The following is a 23,235-nucleotide window of genomic DNA, read 5'->3' on the forward strand; positions in this document are numbered from 1 at the left end:
TATAAAATAAAATTAAAAGGCAAAGGACAAACTGACTTTAAAAATTACAGATTACATTAATTAGAACTAAACTCTAATATATAAAAGCATTTATTAGAAGAAAAAGACCTTTCAAATTTTAAAAATAGCAATAAACTTATAGAATGTTCAAATTTATTAATTGTAAAAAATACTAATTATAAAATAAAACTTGGATAACATTTTAAATATCTGATATGAAAAGACTTTAAAGTTCACAGTACCTAGAGCTGGTGAAGCTATAGTGAAGGGAAAGAAATTCTCTCTCACACAAAGCGTTCCCTCGCGATAACACCTGGAATCACTCAACCAGGAGAGGCCTCCCCGGGATAATCACACTTGAAAAGAGGATGCACTATCTGTGGCATTTCCCCTGGGCTTATCACTAGACACAGAAGACTTACATTTTAATGACTAAAAATGTCACAGCTTCAATACCCAAACTCTAGATGGTTTGACCTACTAATTTCACTTTTTGTAGTGATTAATGACACACAAAAGGCTTAAATACAAGAAACTCCATCTATTGTTCTTTAGAGTGAAATTGGAAATATTTTAGTGAAAACTGGAAGCTACACAAATATCTAATAACAGGGAATCATGTTCTCCAAGAGTACACTAAGGAACTATTTATAATATAATGTTATATAAGAAGGCAAGACATAAAACACAGCATAATTCCAATGACGTTAAAACATATATCTGTATGTATTATCTATCTCCACTGCCAATTCCTCCACCAAAACCAAAAGAACATTAACAGTGGTTTTCAGAGTATTCGGATTACTGGTGATATTTTTTCTGCTTGTATACTTTTTTCTTTTCTAAATTTTCCCCAATAAAATATTTTTTGTCATCAGAAAGCAAATTATTGTTTAAAATATCTAATTAATCATTTATATACTTTAAAGTCAAAATTAAAGTCTTAATTTAAAGACTCTATAGTCTTTGTCTTTAATTATATATATATTTGACTATATATATTTAAAGTAAAATCTTAAAGTCTTAATTTAAAGACTGTATAGAACAACTTGAAGTAAACTTCATTTTATTAAAAATTAGAAGACTGCTCTAAACATCTAGACATTCCACTTCATAAAACAAGACCTTTTGTTACTACCAAGAAACACCACTGTTGTTTCCAAAACATTGCAGCCACACTACCTTTCAGACAGAGACCAGAAAAGTTCATTATAACAACAGCCTGCCTATCACCAAAGTTGTTCATCTGTAATGTAAGAGGGCTATATTAGCTGATCTCTTCAGTACCCACTCTCTCTCATCATGTAAATTTATTATCTAACTGAAGGGATGTAAAATTAAGCAATGGGTTCTCCCTTCCCAAAAGCTTGAGAATTGTGGGAATTAAGAATAACATTCAGGCCGGGCACAGTGACTCATGCCTGTAATCCCAGCACTTTGGGAGGCCGAGGCGAGTGGATCACTTAAGGTCAGGAGTTCGAGACCAGCCTGGTCAAAATGGTGAATCCCCATCTCCACTAAAAACACAAAAATTATCTGGGTGCGGTGGCGGGTGCCAATAGCCTCAGCTACTTGGGAGTCTGAGGCACAAGAATCACTTGAACTTGAGAGACGGGGGTTCCAGTGAGCCAAGATCATGCGAGACTCCATCTCAAAAAAAAAAAAAAAGTCTCCACTTCTTGATGTCAAAGCCATGGATGAAAGTCCAGATGGTGATCCAAAGTGTGCAGCGTGATGAAGTGATGAAAAAAATTCCTCTCACATCTCTCCAGGAGACCAGTCACCTAAGTTCACTCCATTTTTATCTCTTATGCCTGTCCCTGAAACAGTGACACCTCTTTCCCCAGAGTGAGTGTTCTGAGGATTGATAATGCATGCAACACACCCAGCCTAGAGATCAAGGCATCAGCACATGCATATATATATATATATACACACACACACACACACACACACATATATATCAGTAGTTTTCTTCCTATACATTTATGAAAGCATTATTTTTTATAAACCCTGTAGCAGCAAAGAGAGCTCTGTAAAATGAAGGAATAATAGATACACAAAGCAATGTTCCCACAGGACCCTGTTTTACCTGTGCCATCTTAACCTCATTAATACCTTTTTGAAAACATGACATCTTGACACTGGGCAGAAGCGAACTCTGCAGACAACATCTTAAATATATTCTCCTGCATAGTCAACTAACAAGTTGGCTTGACTGTTGACATAAGTCCAAAAGAAAGATAAGGTCATAAAGCACTTGCCTGGCTTACTGACAGAACAAAAATATAATTTTTCTTCATATAATTTGTTCCTGTTATGGAGTTATAGATCCAGAATACTAAATATCTGGGAACGTTCAGTGAATATTATAATTACATCCTCTACTTTGAGGAGAACAAGGCTGAAGAATTCAATACTTATTTCTTGCCTCACACACATAAATTAGTTGTCCTTTTAGCCTCACAAACAAAGTGAACAGGCCTGTCCCTTCCTAGTCCTCTATTTAATCAGGTTGGGCACTAGGGCATTACCACCTGCCATTTCACTTTTCAGTAAACCTTCAAGTCCCATCTACCCAGATTTGACATTATCTGGTGCTGAGGTTAGATTAGTAAAGAAGAAAAGGGGATTCATGGTCCTTTCGCCTCCCTTTCACAAGGTAATTTGTGGGGAAAGCACAGAAAAAAAGTATTCAAACAACACTAAAACACATTTGAGGCTTGCCTCCCTGGCTGGTTGGCATGGCAAGGCACAAATCCAAAAGTTAATTTCAAAGTATAGCTTTGTGAAGGTCATAGATGAAATGATCCCCCAAATCCTGGCTGTAATAAACCCATGCAACACTCTCAAATAACCTGGAGTCAGCCAAAAGGTTCAAGAGTTTTCCTCACTCCAGGAAAGATCTTGAGACTTGTCTTGACTTGCTGAAATGCCAGTTGTATAAGACGCTGCCTCCTTTGCAAGCAAAGGAGGACCCCTCAGGAGGCTCCACTGTTTTATTAAAGGGTAGTCTTCCCATGCAGCCCTTAGCTCAGCCAGTTCTTCACTTTTCTTTGTTTGAACCATGTTCTTTGGGGACAGTATCACTTCAACTGCCTCCCCTCCTGCCATACCCAGTCTATCCTAAATCCTCTTCTCAATCTATCTTAGGGGAAATCTTCCACTTCAAATCCCCATTCCAAAGTTCTTAAAATGCCAGGCTATTTTATAGCTACTGCGAGTCTCCATTACCTGCCCTAGGGAGGCAAGCCAGAGGCCAAAGAGAGAGGATCACTGCTATTCAGCAGGAGGGAAAAGTACCCTGGAAACTGCTCCCCAAACAAGCAAGAAAGGAAATGCTACAAGAGTCAAAAATAAACAAACAAACAAAACTAGTGATGCAAGTGATGAGGTGAGACCCAGACCAGACCAGACAAACATTTAACACACTCAAGAAAATTAATACACTAAGGAGTGTTTGGCAAGAACCTAGAGGAAGTGAAGAAAGAAAGAGAGAAAGGACAGAAAGACAAGAAACATAATTATGTTAACTTTATTAAGACTAAAATTAGAAGATTTTGTCTCACCAGAAAAAAAATCCATCTTCTAGCTCTATTTGAAGAAGCAATCCACTGGAGATTTTTCACCAAAAAACTATGGTTTTGAAATCCATCCTTTTGCTCAGTTACATCAAATACCAGAAATATAACATTTTCAGAGGGAGTAAATTTTGAAAGTCACATATGGAAAAGCAACACATGGGTATCTTCTTACCCAGTTTAGAGCTTTCTGCATGGTGTATTATTGCAGACGGATGAACCACAAGGGAAGCAGGGAGAAGAAAGACCAGCGGGAGAACTTTCTGAACTCTCCCTGCGAAAGTGGGAGGCTAGGAGGATTTATAACTAACCCATGGCAGATCTGTGGTCCTAGAGCTACCCAGCCACACTGGTTAATGACCAACATGCCCTTAAGATGAGGTCATGGAGAAGCTGGAGAAAAGATGTACTAATTTTTTGAGTTTTTATTCACCCATGTTTATTGAGCACCTGCTCCGGGAAAAGTTCAGTACTAAGTGCCACATAAGTGAGAGGCAGGGAAGATAATTGTAAAAATATAGAAAATATTGTCAATATTCTCAGGCATCTTAAATTAAGAAAAGAAGACTGCACACATGTGCACACACATGACATGAGAAACATATGATGTCATTAGTGTGGTCCATGCAAAGATTTACTGAATTCTGATCTCCCATGTCCCTGGTACCACCTCTTATTTGATATGTCTGTTTTCTTTTTCCCCCAGATCCTGGACTTATTTTGGCTCCTAACAACTCCTTCACTTCAAAGATTCAGGTTGGTATTTTTCACCCTGAACCATACGCTTAACATAATCATTCTGAACTGGAATTATTTTCATCACCACTCAGCCCTGCAGCACTTTTCAGTTCATAGGAATTTTCTTCTGTGACATTTGAAGACAACACCACCCTACATAACGCAGGCTGAATTGAGCAGCACATAGTGGTACGTGGTCTGAAGACATTCTCAGTGTAGATCCTGCTTGGGTGTCTTTCACCAACACATTGTGCAGAAGTGAAACAGTGGCTTCCTTGTGTAATTAGGAAACAGTGGCTCGAGTAAGATAATCCTGTCCCGCAGGGAAATGAGCACTGTGCTTTCTGAGTTTCAGGTCCCCACACTGAATAACAGCCTAAAGTAGATATATCAAATCCTACTCACCTATGCTCTCTCCTGAATAGAGAGACACTAACTTGGGGAAAGTTTTGTATCAGCTGGAAGATGAGGATTAAAGTAAAGTCTCTTTCCATCGTATTCAACCTTACCTACTACCTCAGGTAACATTTATGTATCAACAAAGATAAACTATCTATTTTCATAATTTCTATTATAGACTTTGCAGTTGTACTTTTTAATCATATTTAGTATTTCTAAATTAATTCTGAATGATCTGAAATGAGAAAGTATAATTTTTAAAACTTGAGAATAGATTTCTAGTCCTGTAGTTCTAAACAGGGGGAAGGTGAGCATTTTGCCCCTAAGGGAAATTTGGCCGAGTCTGCAAACATTTCTGGTTGTCATGACAGAGAGATGCTACTAGCATCTAGTGTGAAGAGAACAGGGATGCTGCTAAATGTCCTGCAATGCAAAGAACAGCTCCCACAACAAAGTTTAAAATGCCAGGATTGCTAAGTTGAAATTTTCAACTATAGTAAAAAGAGCCCTGAATTAGGAGTCAGAAGACCAGGGTTCTAGACCAGGTTATACCATTTATTAGTAATATGACATTGGGCAAGTACTTAAGCTCTTTGCAATTAATTTTTTTCATATTTAACATGGGAGTAATAACGTCTGCTCTACTCACCAGCTCAGAATTGTTTGTAACTATCAAATTTAAAATGTATGTAGTACGCAAAAGGAAGGAGATACTTTTATTATTTAGCATCACAACTTCTTCAACATCAACATCCTCAGACATGAATTCAATCTACAAATATTTATGTAGAGCCTACAGAATGTTTTACTCTTATACAAGAAACCTAAATGCTCACAGGACATCAACTGGGCTTCAGATCCTCCACAATCCAGGCAAAGAAAAAAACTCTCATCACCACAAGTTTAACATTCAGTTTTTCTCTTGTCAGAGATTTGCAGACACAGAAACAACCTTGGGTCAGAAAACACTTACCTCATGGATTTTCTTTTCATAATGGCAAGATCCTGGAGTCCTCAAAACACACTCAGGGCAGCATTGGTTGGCAGCAATTTGAAGCACTTCTCCCTGAGCGTTTAAAAGCAGTTCAAAGTAAAACAGCAGTAGCACACACTGAGTCACAATAGTTCATCAGACCCCAAGTCATCTTACATTCACTAAATCTCATGCATTTCTGAGGTGACAACAACAGACCGGATTAAAAGAATAGACTGAAAAAAAAAGGTTCTGTGTCCAGACAAGCTTCACTCAAAGATAAAATGAACCCCCTTTGTAAAAGTAATTTCCTTGAAAAAAATGTCTACATCTTTTCACATGTGATGAAGTTGAGACTTTGTTTCACTAGAAACCCTCGGAGATTCACACAAGATAAGCAGTTTCCGCCTGCCAAGAAGAGGAAGAAGACTCAGGTTGGGGGTTGGCCACAGAGCTGGCAGGTCTTCCAGCTGTCTGGTGTCTTAGACAGCCTTGTGCAGCCAGTGCAGCAGCTGAAGTTCTCATGGGTAACTTTTACCTGGGACAGGAGGTTGCAGGACAAAGTTCTGAGAGGAAGTAATATCTCTGCAGAGGTATCATATATACACACTGCGGTAAGCTGAGTAGAATTCCTAAGCTCTAGTAAAGATCTACATTGTTTTCAGGGCTTCTACAATTGCAATTGTGTTTCTTGATACTATCAAGAGAATAGGCTACCACCTGATACCCCAGGATTTATTGGGGAGGTGTCACATGTCAACCATCCAATCACCACTGTAAAGAATCTGTTTATCTAAGAGTTATTAAAAATACAGAGTGAAGAGCATTAGCTTGTCTTTGAGACCCATGACTCTCATATTGAATCTTCTTACTCATGCTGCTCCTCTACTTAGGATTTTCTCGAGTCTAGTGATGTGGCAGAACAGGCAATGAGTGATTTTGACCATATATGGTAGGAGACCCTACATTAGCCAGGAAATCATGACTTATCCACAGGATAAAAGTCTACCAAATTTCAACCAGTGCAATTAAAAAAAAAAAAAAAATGTGTGTGTCTGTGTGTGTGTGCATGTGTGGTAATGTCATTAATATTTATTATTTATTTATTTTTGGTTGCTTCCATTTAAAAAAATTGTACCTATGAGAGAATTCTAACATCATATAATTATATCTACAAGAGTGGACAGGAAATAGGACTAAGTTTTTACAACCATTAATCCACTAAACAGACAAATACATCAATAAAGTGACCACTAAATTCCTATTTTTTTTGATAAAGAATAAAACTTACATGACATGGGATTTTATGAATTTATACATATTATGCAACATTAATCACTTTTCAGAAAAGTGTCCTCTGAACCCCAAGATAAAACTACACTTGTCTGATTTCCATTAAAACAATTAGAGAAACTACATTAGCCTAATTTCCACTAAGAATTTCATACAGATGGATAATAACATGATCTAAGTGTTGATATTCTAACATGGAAGCCAGGAGCAGGGGAGAAAGACAGGTAGAATGGAAGACTTCAAGGAATGTTTCATGCCCCCAAATTAGTTTTCTTTGTTTTACATAAAAGCTAATTTTCAGATTTAGCCCTCAAAGCTCATTTTATAAATATAATATGTGTGTGTGTGAATGTATGTGTGTGTGTATATATATGTATATATGTATATATGTATGTGTGTGTGTGTGTGTGTATATATATATATTTTTTTTGCTAGTGGCAGTAGTGGGAGGAGAAAGGATGGTTCCCAACTTGTCTATCTATTGAACTTCTGGTGGAACATGACAGAGTTAAGTTAAAAGAGGAATAAAAATTTTGCCACAATAGCAAAGACTCGGAATCAACCCAAATGTCCATCAGTGACAGACTGGATTAAGAAAACGTGGCACATATACACCATGGAATACTATGCAGCCATAAAAAAGGATGAGTTCGTGTCCTTTGTAGGGACATGGATGCAGCTGGAAACCATCATTCTCAGCAAACTATCGCAAGAACAGAAAACCAAACACTGCATGTTCTTACTCATAGGTGGGAATTGAACAATGAGATCACTTGGACACAGGAAGGGGAACATCACACACTGGGGCCTATTGTGGGGAGGGAGTGGGGGGAGGGATAGCATTAGGAGATATACCTAATGTAAATGATGAGCTAATGGGTGCAGCGCACCAACATGGCACATGTATACGTATGTAACAAACGTGCACGTTGTGCACATGTACCCTAGAACTTAAAGTATAATAATAATAATAACAAAATTATGCCAGGACCACAGGCATAAACCAGACTGCTCAAGGGAAACCAGACATTTGGTTATACTTGGTGGAAACTAGAACCCTAGTTACAAAAGAGTCTGGGAAATATTTTTAGCTTTTCTGCTTCTATTATAAAGGAAGACAGGTTAGAAGAAGGTTGTACTAGATGTTAAGTGAGCCTATGTACCTGACCTGCTACCCATTTGTTAAATATGGGGGCAGGCACAGTGGCCCATTCCTGTAATCCACCACTTTGGGAACCTGAGGTGGGAGGATCACTTAAAGCCAGAGGTTCAAATCAAGCCTGGGCAACATAGCAAAACCCTGTCTCTACATAACAAAATGCAAAAATTAGCAGGCATGGTGGCACATGCCTATAGTCCTAGCTACTTAGGAGGCTGAGGCAGGAGAATCACTTGAGCCCAGAAGTTCAAAGCTGCAGTGAGCTATGACTGCACCACTGCACTCTAGCCTGTGTGACAGAACCAGACCCTGTCTCTAAAAAATAAATAAACAAATATTAGAGAGCTCATGGATGAATATATTCCCAAAAAAATCGAATATTATAACAATTTTATTATAGTGATATGGTTTGGCTGTGTCCCCACTCAAATTTCATCTTGAATTGTAGCTCCCATAATCCCTATGTGATACTGAATAAGTCTCACAAGATCTGATGGTTTTATAAATGGCAGTTCCCTTGCACAACTCTCTTGCCAGCCGTCATGTAAGATATGTCTTTGATCCTCCTTTGCCTTCTACCATGATTATGAGGCCTCCCCAGCCCTGTGGAATTGTGAGTCCATTAAACCTCTTTTTCATTATATATATAAAAAAAAAATTTGCATGTGGGTGCTTGAAGAATGAGAATCAGGGAGTTCCTGCCACCTAACCATGTAACCCTGAATGGCTTGGTGAGCTGTGGGCTGCATGGAACACAAAGGACTCCTTCTCCAGGCTTTGCAGTGTTGTGCTTTAGAAAGTGATTGCAGGGGCAAAAGACATCAGTGAAGATTGCCGGGGGCAAGATTACTTGCTTAGGACCCAGGAGAATCACCAAAAATAATGATGACAATTTGATCATTATAGCTAACACTTATTTAGTGCTTACAATAGCAGGGTACTTCTCTACACATTTATATGCATATATACATATATGCACATACAGACATATATGTATGTGTGTGTGTATATATATATATAGATAGAGAGAGAGAGAGAGAGAGAAAGTTAATTTAATTTTTACAAAACTTTATTAGGTAAATGTCATTATTATCTGCATTGAGGTTTGCAACCAAAACCTCACCACATAACGCCATGTTCCTTTGCATGACATTGTCTTTTGTGCAGACATATTCTCCAGAAATCCTTAGACAGGATAGCTTCTGACAGAGCTGGGGTTAACTATTCAAGGTTCTAAATACCTTTATGTTCTTTCTCTCCATCTTTTTCTGCCTGTTTGTCTGTCTTTCTGTCCCTATCCAGCTAGCTATTCTATATGCAGATAAGATACGGATATGGAATCCACTACCTGTGATTACAGAATGAGTAAATGACAGATTATAAAAAATATCTTTCAGAATTGCCATTGACACTAGGTTATTTCTAGTCAATCCATAACCAAAACAAACGGCTTCAAAAAGGTAAAAAATGATAAAAAGAAAAACAAGTTATTAACAGTAATAAGCCCAGTGTGGTGGCTCACACCTATAATCCCAGCATTTTGGGAGGCTGAGGCGGTTGGATCACTTGAGGTCAGGAGTTAGAGACCAGCCTGGCCAACATGGTGAAACCCCGTCTCTACTAAAAAATGCAAAATTAGCTAGATGTGGTGGCACATGCCTGTAATCCCAGCTACTTGGGAGGCTGAGGCAGGAGAATCGCTTGAACCCGAGAGGCAGAGGTTATACTGAGCAGAGATCGCACCACTGCACTCCAACCTGGGCAACAGAGTGAAACTCTGTCTAAAATAAAATAATAATTTAATTTAGGAACAGTGGTGATTCAAGAACTTGTGCCACGTACTAACATAAGGGTAGCACAGCAGATTTGAGTAACAGCAACACGTGCTACTGAAAGCACAGAGGAAAACTTAAAAGCAACACGGTAGAGTAAAATTCACACTGGGACATGAGCCAAGGCCCAAGGTTCTTGACATGGCCATACCACCTCCTAGCTCTGGGTAAGTGACTAAACCACTAAAAATCAGTTGATTTATTGATTTATAAATGATTTCTAAAGATCCCTTCTAGTTCTTCCACTCTGTGATCCTAGTTCATTACTTGAAATAAAGAGGCCAAAAGCTCTAGTGGAATAATTCTATGATCTTAGAGTTGAAAACGTTTCTTGTGGTTGGATCATCTGGTACAAGCCTCTCATTTTACAGATAAGGAACCTCTTTCTTTAGAGTTCATGCTCTCTGATTCCTATATTGCCTTCATCCAGAAATTTGCTGATCACTTTCTCACATTCACTCAGTAAAGACTTGATACCTGGATTCTGTTTTTTTTCTACCTGTGTCTAGATCATTCTAGAAAACTTCAATGCCCATTAAAATGATATTCTATCTCTGTACACTCTTAATCACCTCAATTCAAGTGATTTTCATCTTTATTTCACACAGTTGTGGCCAACCTTAAAATCTGTCCACATCCCAATGAACCTGGGCCTCCTAGTTTTTAGCACCCTCTCACCCTTATTTCCTCCAGGGATATCCTTGAGTACTTCTTTACCTTCCAGTCATTCAACCCCCAGCTGGCCTCCCATTCTCCTATTCATGTTAGCCTCAATGTCCAGCAACCATTCCTTCTAATTCACTTACTCTGTCTCTCCTCCCCTCTAACTCCCATCTTTTCAATTTCTCTCTCTAGTCTGGGCTATTACCCTTTCCCTCCTAAGGTGATTATATCTCTTTCACGGTAATATCAAAAACTAAAATATTAAACGAAACAAAACCCTCTCCCTTCCCTTGTGCAATCATTCCAAAAATGTTGACTAGGTGACTTCTGTGTGCTGCCTACTGTGCTGTTCGATGGGCTGCAATAGTGAAGACAGCAAGATTCCTGCTCTCAAGGAGCTAAGAATCTGGAGGAAAAAGCAGATAAGTAAACAGGCATTGCAGTCTGGTCAAGGGGTATGAATAAGGCAAGCACAAAGTGCCGTGGAAGCACACTGAAGGGTTTGATGGTGGGGGATGGGAGATTCAGAGAAACCTCTCAGATGGAATGCTGCCTACCTAAAGCCTCACTTCTCTCCTTCCACCCCCCAGTCAAGCTCCTGAAAGGATGGCCTTTATTGAGCCTTCCTTTCCCCACTTTCCATTCACTCCTTTAATGAATGCTCTGCAATACATTTTCCACTCCCCCTACTCCATTGAGATCAACCTCAGCATGGCCACCGGTGGCCTATATGCTGCCAGATCTGAAGGGCCATATGAAGTTCTCCTCCCACTTACTCCTTTAACTGTGCTCAACACGGTTAATACAAACTTTCTGGGCATCTTCTACTCCCCTTGGTGACTATAATATTGCTCTCTTCTTTGACCATTTCTTTCCTTTCACCTCTCTGACCACAGTTTCTCAATCTTCTTAAGCACTTTCTCTGATGCTCACCTCCCCTTAAATGACTGTACTTGCCAAATTCCATCCTTCATCTTGTACCCTTTTCCACACAATATCTTTGGATGAGTTCTTTAATTCTACATGTTTGCAATACTATCTATGTGCTGATGACAGCTACATTATATCTCCAGCCCCATCTTCTCCTCTGAGCCTTAGACTTACATATCCAGCTACCATTCTGACATATCCACCTGGGTCTTTCCCAGACATTTCAAACCAATGTGTCCCAAACTGAAATCGCCCTTTTTCCCAGATGGGCTGTTTTTCCTCATTCTCCTATATTCTCAATATCAGTTGGTGACTCAGCTAACCAACTAGTCATTAACCCACAAATATGGCAGTCATTTCTCCTTTTCCTTTCTGTCACCCTCCTACCTTCATCTAGTTCTACTGATTTATCCCCTAAATACTTGTCATACCTGCCCTTATCTCTTGATCCCTACACTACCAGTGCTCCAGTTCTGCTATTCATCCTCTCTGGGTGATTCTCTCAGCCTCTGAACTGATCTCCTCATTTCTAATATTATGCATTATCTTTGAAAAACCAGAGATACTTTTTTTCTTAAAAAGCCAGCCATTCCACCCTTATGCCTAAAACCTTTGTTAGTATTCTATAACCTTAAAATAAAATTCCAAACTCCATACTACAGCATACAAGGCTCTGATAACCTCAAACTTACTAACTCTCTAACCTCATCTCTCATTAATTAATTCATTCAGTCAGTAAAAAAAAAAATTATTGAGTGTCTACCACGTGTCAGGTGTTATTGTAGGTGTTGTGGATATACAGAGAATAAAAGGGACAGTAAACAAACAAAAAAAAATCAATAAAATAGATAGTAGTTAGTATCAGAAAGAAAAACAAAGTCTAGAAGAGGAATACAAAATGTGTGGTAGGGGGTAGAGATTTACAATTTTAAACGGAATGGCATCCAGGCAAGACTTCAAGTAAAAGATCAAGCAATATATGTATACATATATGTGCATAAACGCACATCTCTCTCTCTTATTCATATATATACGAATATGCATACCAGGCACTCTTCTGCCATAGAGCCTTTGCACTTTGCTGTTCCCTCCGAAATTATTCCTTCTCAGATATATACATATAAATTCAAGGAACAGCAAGGAGGCTTGGTGTCTGAAGCAGTGAGCAAGGGAGAAAACAGTAGAATATTAATTAGAGGGGCACAGTAGTATCTTAAAGGACGTTGTGAAATGTTACTTTGAGAAGAGAAGCCACTGGAAGCCACTGGAGGGGTTTAAGGAGAGAAGCAACATGATCTGAGTTCAATTTTATTAGGATCACTGTCTCTATTATATCAAGATTACAGTGAAAAAGGCAAGTATAGAAACAGTGAAACCAGTTAAGAGGCTATTGTGAGAATCCAGACAAAAGGATGATAATAATGGAACCAGACTGACAGCAGAGAAGTCACATTTGGAATTTACTGTTTCATGAAGGAAGAGCTGGGAGGGGATTGTTAATGTACTAGATATGGGATGTGGGAGAAAGTGGGGAGTCAAAGGTGATGCTAAGTTTTTGGGCCACAGCAACTGGGAGAATGGGGCTGCCATTTACCAAGATGAGAAAAATTAGGAGAGCAAATTAGGAAGAGATGAAATTACGAGTTTGATATATAACGAAGATGGGAGACTTTTTCTGTGAAGGGCCAGACAGTAAATATCTGGCTTTTGAGAGTCACACATGGTCTACACAGCAACAATACAATGCTATTGTTGCAGCCAAGGTCAATACAAAAACAAATAAGTGAGCCTGTGTTTCCATAAAACTTTATTTATCAATGGTGACAATTGATTTCACATAATTTTCACATTATAAAATACTGGTTTTTATTTTTTCAATCATTTCAAAATGTAAAAGCCACTCTTAGATCATAAACTGTACAAAAACAGGCAGTGGGCCAGATTTAGTCTGCTAACCCCTGATATAGAGCATGTTTAGATTTCAGCAATGTAATCTATGTCTTCTAACACGTAGTTCAAGGCTTCTTCCATGATAACACAATTCTTCACATGAAGTGGGGAAGGGCATTTTTCATGGCGTTTTTGCCACCAGCTCAGATTCTGACTTGACTTACTTATTAGCAAACCAAATAGTGATTTTTTTAGGGAATATTTACACTATAAACATAAAGCTCCATAACATACAATAAAATCTTATCAAATATGCCAATACTTAAAATATTCCCAGCTTCTCAGGAATACATTCATGCAGAAATGAAGGAATACCCTTAAAGGCATACCTTCGCTCCAATGTCAGGTACAAACAGAAACTTATTAGCATTAGATGGCATAAAGACTCAAGATTAATTATTGGAAGGAGCCAAAAACTAGAAAAATAAACTTTAAATTGACAGAATGCTTTATGAATAAAATAACTGGTCTTGTCCTGGGAGTTTCAAAAGTTCAAATTTAAAGCTTAAGCTTTTTTAAAAAATAGGTTCACTTTAAAAAGAAAAGAGTCAGCAACTAGAAAAAGTATTATTCTAACAGAATAGATGTGTAGTCAGAAAAAAACTGAAAATTTTTAACAGAAGGGAAGGGAGGAAATACCAGTCACAGAGTTGGTCAAATACAAAGAGATTTATTGAGTCAAAGACGTGCTTATGTTCCTAGGGAGCCCAGTGGTAGCATAATAATACAATCAGTGGCAGACCCAAATGATATTTTTAGAAGATCTTTTTCAATAAGTCAGTTCTGACTTTCAATCCATTCGATGGTTCATGCATGCTGCAGTTAATGCTAGTAGCTTTGGCATCAGACTCAAGGTAAAAATCTCTAGTCAGCAGTTTATTAATTGCATGATCATGGTTAAGTTGCTTAAAATCTCCAGGTTTCACTTTCCTCATCTATAAAGTGGGGATAAAGATACCTACCCCACATAATATTAAATGGGATAACATTATTAAGACCTTAAGCCAAGTCCCTGGCCCAGAGTAAATGCCCAATAAATGGAAATTGGGATGTTCTTAGATGTGATACATTAAAATTCTGGAAATTAGGATATTCTTAGATGCAGTACGTTAAAATTCTCTTCTGCATTTCATTAAGCTTCCAATTAGAGATTAGAATAAATGTCAAAAACAGATGTCTGAAATGATCCAAAAACCTAACCCTTCACTGACTTTACCAATACATTTAGGACACAATTAGGATACCGTACCTTCTCAAAGGCACATTGAGGGTTTCTGCAAACAGCAGGTTTGCAGATAACGATATCACCATGGCAACGGCAGTTCTGGCATGAATCGGGCTTCCAAATTGTGGCATCCTGCAAAGAGGCATAAGCTCTGACTTAAAAACTGATCAGTCAAGGCATGAGCACACAAAAGCAGCACCAACAATAGTCCCACATCCTGGACAATTAAAAGACAAAGAAAAGTCACAGGCACACCACACACAGTACTTGCTGGGAACTTATTAAACCCCACAAGGCAATATAATCAGTATAATCCATTTCACAACAGTCAACCCACGTAGCCAAAGACAAGGGGATGCGGCAGAGAGCTGTCGATACCCAGAGTAAAAACCATCGATTGACCTGAAACCATAGGAGGACAAGTTGCTCCCTGACTTGAAGTTTCACTTTGCTGTTAACTAGCAGAAACCATTGGAGCAGGTTTAAAGGAAAATGACACTTTGGACTAGCCCTAACCAGCATCCTAAAAGCAGTATTCACCACTAGATACTATAAGCACCACAGGCTTCATTTTTCAGCTCTTTGCTACTTCATCGTCTTAACATTCATCAGAAACGAGGATTTGAGTTAAGCAGTTGGATTTTTAAAGACAGATGCACCAACACATGTATGTGTGACTATTTTGTGCCTGGCTGGGTGCTGGGCATATTGAGGTATAAATGAAGCATAAGTGTGGGCAGTATCCACAAGGATCTCACAAATTATTTGGGGTCATGAACATGAGAGAATTAAATAAACATAAGTTAATGTTACTATGTTATTACATCACAAATTGGAAAGGAAAACAATGGTCGCAAACAGAAAAGTGAACCCTGGCTCCGTTAAGGGTCTCAGAAATTGCTTCCCTATTTCTCATCTTCCCTCATGCTGAATCCACATTTCAGTTATGCCCATTTTGAGGTAACTTTGAAACCAACTATCTCATAGCTTCCACAGAAACCTGTTTCTGGGTCCATTGAAAGGCTGCTCTGATGACTTCAAATTGAAACACTAAAGATCCCATGGACTGCCCTCAGATTCATTTTCCCAGAGATTTCCTAACCCAAATTCCTATTAGAATTGAAAGCAGCCATACTATTTGGCTAAATTTCAAACACTAAATCTTTTTGAAGAGTGCTGTCCATGTTATTCTCTGGTTTAAAAGTATACACTGCTCAGATGATGGGTGCACCAAAATCTCAGAAATCATCACTAAAGTACGTCTCCATGTAAACACCACCTGTTCCCAAAAACTCTATTGGAAAAAAAAAATTTTTTAAACCCTCAAAGCCAAAAAATAAATAAATAAATACACCTATTTCATGGCTCATCTTTACCTCTGATGAGATAAAATGCAGACCCCATAAGCTGACCCTGTCTCCCTGGCCTTGACAACTTGGTCAACACTATTGGACAACCCCAGCCTCCTCTTTCCTGGTCTCATATCTCATTCTCCCCTGGATTCCTACTCTTCCCTGACTTTTCCTGAGAAGAGTTTGCAACCAAGAAGCTTCTTCTTAGTCTCAACACCTCAGAGATGAATCATTCCTAACCCTTAACTGCCATTCAGGTATAGCTCTTCACTAGCCCTCTGTGACCTCACTTTTTCCTGCATGCACTATTATACAGTTGTTTTGTTTTGTTTTGTTTTGTTTTGTTTTGTTTTGTTTTGTAACAGGGTCTCACTGTGTCACCAGGCTGAAGTGCGGTGGCATGATCACAGCTCACTGCAGCCTCAACCTCCCAGGCTCAAGTGATCTTCCCACCTCAGCCTCCCAAGTAGCTGGGACTACAGGCATGCACCACCACACCCAGAAAAATTTTTTTTTTTTTTGTAAAGACAGTTTCACCATGTTGACCAGGCTGGTGACAAACTCCTAGGCTCAAGCAATCTGCCTACCTCAGATTCCCAAAATACTGAGCCTGCAGGCATGAGCCACTGCACCCGGCCCTGTCACACTTTATTGCACTCATTTATATTCCTGTTAGCCTTACTGGACCAGACTGTGGGTGCCTGAAGTGGGAACGCTCCTTGGCCTGGCACACTACAGATCCTTAGGAAGCAAGAGTTCATAGTTCCTAAGTTGCTTAATGAAGACCTGTTCCCTCCTTTCTCAACTTTCTCACCCTGTTTTCCTCAGTCAACCAGTAGTTGAAGTCCGACTAAAATACTTTAGGGAAGAGTAAGATAAGTTTCCAAGCTCCTGACAGAGTCCTGAGAACACCAGCATTCAATTAGAGCTGAGATGAGCTAGAAACTGGTGGATGCTAGCAATGGACATTTTCACACAAAATGGCAAAAACCAAATGTGATGATTCATTTCATATGCCAGCTTAGCTAGGCTATGGTGCCCACTTCTTTGGTCAAACACTAGTCTCAATGTTGCTGTGAAGGTACTTTGTTGAGGAGAGTACCATGAACAATCGGCTGACTTTTAAGCAAAGGAGATGACCCTCTGTAATACGGGTGCACTCATCCAATCAGTTAGTGACCTTAACCACACAAACTGAGGTTTCCTGGAAAAAAAGGGAATTCAGCCTCAAGACTAAAATATAGCATTTCTGCCCAAGTTTCCAGCCTGCTGATCTGCTCTATAATACAGTTTGAACTTGCCAGTCCCAACAATCGCATGAGCCAATTCCTTAAAATAAATCTCTCTCCCTCTGTCTTAGAGAGGTATCCAATAGGACATATATGTATATATTATCGATTCTCTGGAGAACCAAGACTAATATACCAACATTGGTGTAGATTTACATGGATATGCACAACATTTCCAAGCAAAAAATAAAATCATCCTTTAAAGTCAAGAAATGCTAGCTAAATTCATAACCTCTCGGGGAATGTGCTTCAAACTCTGGGGCCTCTCCAAAGTCATTTAGGAAATATATAATCTATCTGAGATGAGATTACATTCCCAATGTCTGATTTACAAAAATACTGAATTGAAGCAGAAAAGCACCAGAACTTGGCTTAGAATACCTCTGAATTTCTTTCTTTTTATTGCTATAGCACATTCTTCAAATTTGGCAATAGTGTGACAACTACAGTCTACTCTAAACCCAAAGAGCAAGGACAAGAAGGTGAGGAAAAACAAATTTTATTCCCAAGCACAATGTAGTATGTTTCCTGCTGATTTCAAGAAAACAATCTTGGTTTCAGGATACAGATTAAATAAAAATGACAACTTCACGAAACCAGCAGCTACTATTTATTGATCAGTTACTTACGCTCCCCACTCTGGGAGCAGGAAGTGCTGATCACAGGGACAATTGTGGAATAGAGGGAGGGTGGCTTTTCCCACCTCTGCCATCTTCCTGCAAAGCTGGAGAAAGTATCTGTAGTCAATGCTACACAAAGCCCTTACATACATGTCAACCCTATGAAACTGACACTATTATTATGATTCTGATTTTACAGATGAGAAAACAGGATGAGCGAGATTGAACCAGTTGCCCAAGTTCACAGAGTTCTTAGAAGACCTAAGGACTCAGGCTCTGGAGACGGACTGACCAGGTTTGAATCCTGGTGACACCATTTATTAACTGAGTCTGTTATTGAGTTAACACGTCCATGCCCAGGTTCCTCATTTGTAAAATAGAAATGAGAAAGTACATATTCAATAAGTTTATTGAAAGCATCAAAGGAGATGCTGTATTTAAAGATAAGTCAACGGTGTCTGGCACTTCTTAAGGGATCATTAAATGTAATTTATTTTTAATCCAAATGTTTTCTATTATGTCACAGGCATTCAGCAATGTCTTCTAACTATTTCATTTTCTCAAAGGGAAAACAGTCCTGTAAGTACTTTGACTTTCCCATCTTCTCATTCCAGTCTACATAAGTAAAACCTAGCAGAGAGAAATCATTACTTAATTAGGACCCTAGCATTTAGAGGATCCAGAACATTGCTGAATAAGAGAGAAATGAATCTATAGGTTGAGTTTTCAAGACTACTTGGGAAATTCAAAAAGTCTCTGTCTCTCTAAGCTGGCATAATCATGAGCCATGTCTTTGACCTAGACATTGGTTGGCCACGCCAGCTTATATGTATTCCTTTAAACTTCGTATGACTCTAAGTGCCAGTCATATTTATTCTCTCCAGATGCAACATTCTTACTTCTTGAGGTAAAGTTCTTCTCTGCACTTCCATTATTTTGACAGTGACACCCAAAGCAGTCCACTATAGGTTTAAGCAGTCCTCAGTCACTAGACTTGGCTTCCTAAACTGTAAACAGTATCTTGTAAGAACATGGAGTAGGTTGTTCACTTTCATTCACAAAACCACACTTTTTCTTTATGTTAATTCAAAGTTTAAATGTATCTGGGCTTAGGAAGCCTTCCTGATATGTTTACATATCTGTCTTCCCAGCAGACTATGACTCTTCAAGCAAGGAGATCTCATTTGATTCCTCTTTGTATATCTCAAAATTCACTTAGCACAGTTACTGAATGTTGGCTGAATTAATTAATAATCAACCCTGAGTTTGTTTACCTGCACACAATAGATAATACCTTATCTATTCATAAGAATTGAGATACTCCAGTTAGGTTGTGAGAGCTTGAGAAAACAATGTTTAAATGATGTCACTACAAAATCTTTATAACGTTGAATGTCATTACTCCATTGATGTCAAACTATGTTTAAAGAAAAATTTTCTTCATCTAGGTGTTGGACCTATCAAAAATCTTCCTTGTATTGGCTGGGCGCGGTGGCTCACGCCTGTAATCCCAGCACTTTGGGAGGCTGAGGCGGGCGGATCATGAGGTCAGGAGATCGAGACCATCCTGGCTAACACGATGAAACCCCATCTCTACTAAAAACACAAAATATTAGCCGGGCATGGTGGCGGGAGCCTGTAGTCCCAGCTACTTGGGAGGCTGAGGCAGGAGAATGGCGTGAACCCAGGAGGCAGAGCTTTCAGTGAGCCGAGATCGCACCACTGCACTCCAGCCTGGGTGACAGAGCAACACTCCATCTCCAAAAAAAAAAAAAAAATTCCTTGTATTAATATCTCCATGAAACTAAATAATGTATTATGGTTAATTTTAAGTAAAATGAGTTCTTTACCAAGGCCTGGACACATGGCCATGTTTTTCAGGTCTAAATCTTTAGAAATCAATTATATGGTCACATAAAGTTGCTTTATGAAAGCAGGGAAGCTAGAGTTCCTCAATAGCTAGAACTTTGGATAAAGCCATAAAATCCAAAGTAATAACATTGTAAACTAAGTTTTACAGATTTTCCACGTTGCTATTGCAATTCCGACACTTTAAAGTCCTCCTTTCCAATCTAACACACACTCAGCAAAAGAAATACTCTTAAAATAGCTTTTCACTAGAAGATAGATAAGGATTAGATTATGACAAGCCTAAAAAGCAATCAAAATATAATTGTAAACAGTTTTTAATATTTTTAATAATATATGAATAAAATGTTCTTGCAGATAATATAATGCCTCCATCCCCAAATACTTCAAAGTAATAGCAAGGTGCTTTAAAAAAAAACTTGTTTCACTTGGGTAAGTATTTACTGAATATTTGATTAGTGCTAAAAATAAACAATAAATATATCCTTAATCAGTACTCAAATTTCTGGGGGGGGGAGAATTATTTATAGAATTCTAAAGAGCAGTATATCAACTGTCAACATAAATTTTCTTTCATCTAAATGGTGTAATAACCCTACTTTAATTATTGATTAATTCATCTCATTTTAAATTCCCTTGGCTTCTTAGACTAAAAGTGAGAAAGAAAGTATAAAGCTCCCCAAAAGCTGTGTTTTCAAATTACAAAACAGTATGTAGAATATAATATTTTTGTGACAAAAATATATCCATGTGCATAGAAACAAACTGTGGAATTATATAAACCCGTAAGTGAGGGGTAGATAACTCTGTGTGTAAGTTCCAGATGATTTTTTGTTTTCCTTTATCCTTATCTGTATTTTCCATTTTTCAACAACAAAGATATATAATTTTTATATATATAATTTATGTGATCTTTTGGAGTTACTTTTACAATATAAGGTGCCCAGGCATGGTGGTTCACGCTTGTAATCCCAGCCCTTTGGGAGACCAAAGAGGGTGAATCACGAGGTCAGGAGTCTGAGACCAGCCTGGCTAACATGGTGAAACCCCATCTCCACTAAAAATAGAAACAAAATTGCTGGGCGTGGTGGCAGGTGCCTGTTATCCCAGCTACTCAGAAGGCTGAGGCAGGAGACTCGTTTGAACCTGGGAGGCGGAGGTTGCAGTGAGCCGAGTTCGTGCCACTACACTCCAGCACTGGCAACAGTGTGAGACTCCATCTCAAAAAATGATAATAATAAAATAAAATATAAGGTAAAAAACAAAAATGTTATGCTTTTTTTCCCAGCCTACTTACTATAGATAGATGAACTCTGGTCTACGGAGTTGAACTGTCATGGGGGAGAGAATTTAAATAAAAACCACTTAGCAAATACATAACAGTAGCAATTTATCTAAATTTCCTGAGCTATCCCCAAACCTTCTTGTACTTAGCAAAAGTTTTGAAAATTAACAATGTTTCCTACTTGCCCTTCAAAGCAGCGAACAGGACGCAATATTCAACTAAGTCTCATGTCTTCATTTCTGGAGGTTCATTTTCCTGACAAGTCTGGTTTTCAGGAAAGATAATCTATAAAAAAGGGTTCTTTGACCCAGCTCCCATTTGGGCACAGAAATAATGGTCCTTGTTTGTCAGGGAACCATAAAGAAACGAATGAATAACTTTCATAAAGTTATTTTAGAGTGCAATTCTTTCCCCAAGTGCCCTTCTTCAGACAGCTTTGATAAACAATACCTTTTCTATTTGTTCTCAATTTAAAGTTCATGTAAAGCTCCTCATTCTGTCCCAAATAAAAAGGAGCAGAGGACACTCATCGTTAAGAAAAGATGTGAGACTTTGTATTTACATTAAATTCTCTCCTTTCAGGAGGAGCAAATACAGGTTAATTAAAAAACAAAATTGTGATCCACTTCCTGTTTGAGACCTCTTTCAAAGGCTTGTTTCATATAATACCCCCTTAAGAAGTTTCTTGTTTTACACATCAAAAACCTAAGTAGTTTCCCATTTCAGCATCCTGGCATGATTAGCTTGTACCTGATCTCCTCCTCCAGCTGTCTTAAAATGATAAACCTGAAGGCATGGCTCTAAGAGTATCAACTTGTATACAGAAACAACAGCGTGAATCACAGATGAAAAGATTGCTGCTAATTATAGCTTAAAAATGTCTTTGTGCAAGAGACCCTGAACAGCATAGTGAGTTAGCATCATGCTTTGGTAGAGAAGTCTTAGAACAGTGTAGTACCAAGGGTGGAGGCAGGGAGATGGAAAGAAAGGGACAAGCTACCTCCAAGTGCTTCCCAGGTCCTCCACATACTCATGATGGTACCACTTCTCACAGCGTCCTGTGAAACTGACATCATGACTCGGATTTTATAAATGAGGAATGAGGTGTGAAAAGGCAGAGTGAGTTGTCCAGAGCTCAGCTATTAATAGGAGCGGCTAGATCTGGGATTCAAACCCAACCTTTTTTTTTTTTTTAAATTCTGTGCTGTTATCATATAATATCAATAACAATGCCTTATATTGTATAGCAATCTTATCATTTCAAATCTCTCTTACTTCTACTCTCTGACTTTAACAGACTACCCAGGCAGGACACACTAGGGCAGTGCTACCTGCATTTACAGATAAAGGGACTGTGATGCTTAAGTGACTTACTTGCCCAGTACGTTCGCATGCCTGCAACAGCATACTCCCACCCTTCTTAATCTAACTTCCACACATCCTCAGGGTCTTAGTTGAAATATCACTTCCTCAGATTGGCCTTTTCTGCCTCCTTCACTTAGTAAATATTCCCCTACCTCATGTCTCAAAGCTCCACCTGCTTCCACAAAGCCAGGCTTAGTCCTCTCAGTTTTGTTTTACATAGGAAAAAAAAAACAAACAAGGACAAAGAGGGCACCTTCTGGTTTCCAGATTCTTTGGCATTTTCACATTTTTATTTCTTCCTAAAACCTTTGAGATAGATTTTATCATCTCCATTTTACAGACAAGGAAACCAAGGTTCAGAGAGGTTAAGTGATATCCCAAAGCTTGTAACTGATGATATTAATGCCTATATTTCAGCCAGTGTCCATTTGATTTTAAGGCTTATGTTTTCCCACCAAACCCACCTCCATACCCACAGGCTTGGTTTATGAACATAGGTTACACACCACACTAAGTCAGGTAGCAATGCTAACATGGTAGAATAAGTTCATTTACTTCTTAGCTTTAGGACCTTGCACAAATCTCTTAGCTTTTCTGAGTCTCTGTTTCCTAATATGCAAACTAAGAGTAAGATTGGACCCAATCAGGTGACAATAAAGATGAAATAAGCTAATGTACTTGTATCAGCACAGTGACTTGTCCTTAGGAAGTA

General features: G+C 38.6%; 1 protein-coding gene across 1 annotated transcript in view; it reads right to left on the reverse strand.

Annotated features, from left to right (window-relative positions):
* Positions 1 to 23,235, reverse strand: part of FRAS1 (Fraser extracellular matrix complex subunit 1) — a 464,327-nt gene that overhangs the window by 291,583 nt on the left and 149,509 nt on the right. Inside the window, exons 3-4 of the mRNA XM_025384816.1 lie at positions 14,768 to 14,875; positions 5,692 to 5,784 (exon numbers count right to left, since the gene is read on the reverse strand). Coding sequence (XP_025240601.1) covers positions 5,692 to 5,784; positions 14,768 to 14,875 — 201 coding nt within the window. The remainder of the gene's footprint in view (positions 1 to 5,691; positions 5,785 to 14,767; positions 14,876 to 23,235) is intronic.

The sequence above is a fragment of the Theropithecus gelada genome, chromosome 5 (assembly GCF_003255815.1).
Source record: "Theropithecus gelada isolate Dixy chromosome 5, Tgel_1.0, whole genome shotgun sequence".
Taxonomy (NCBI): domain Eukaryota; kingdom Metazoa; phylum Chordata; class Mammalia; order Primates; family Cercopithecidae; genus Theropithecus; species Theropithecus gelada.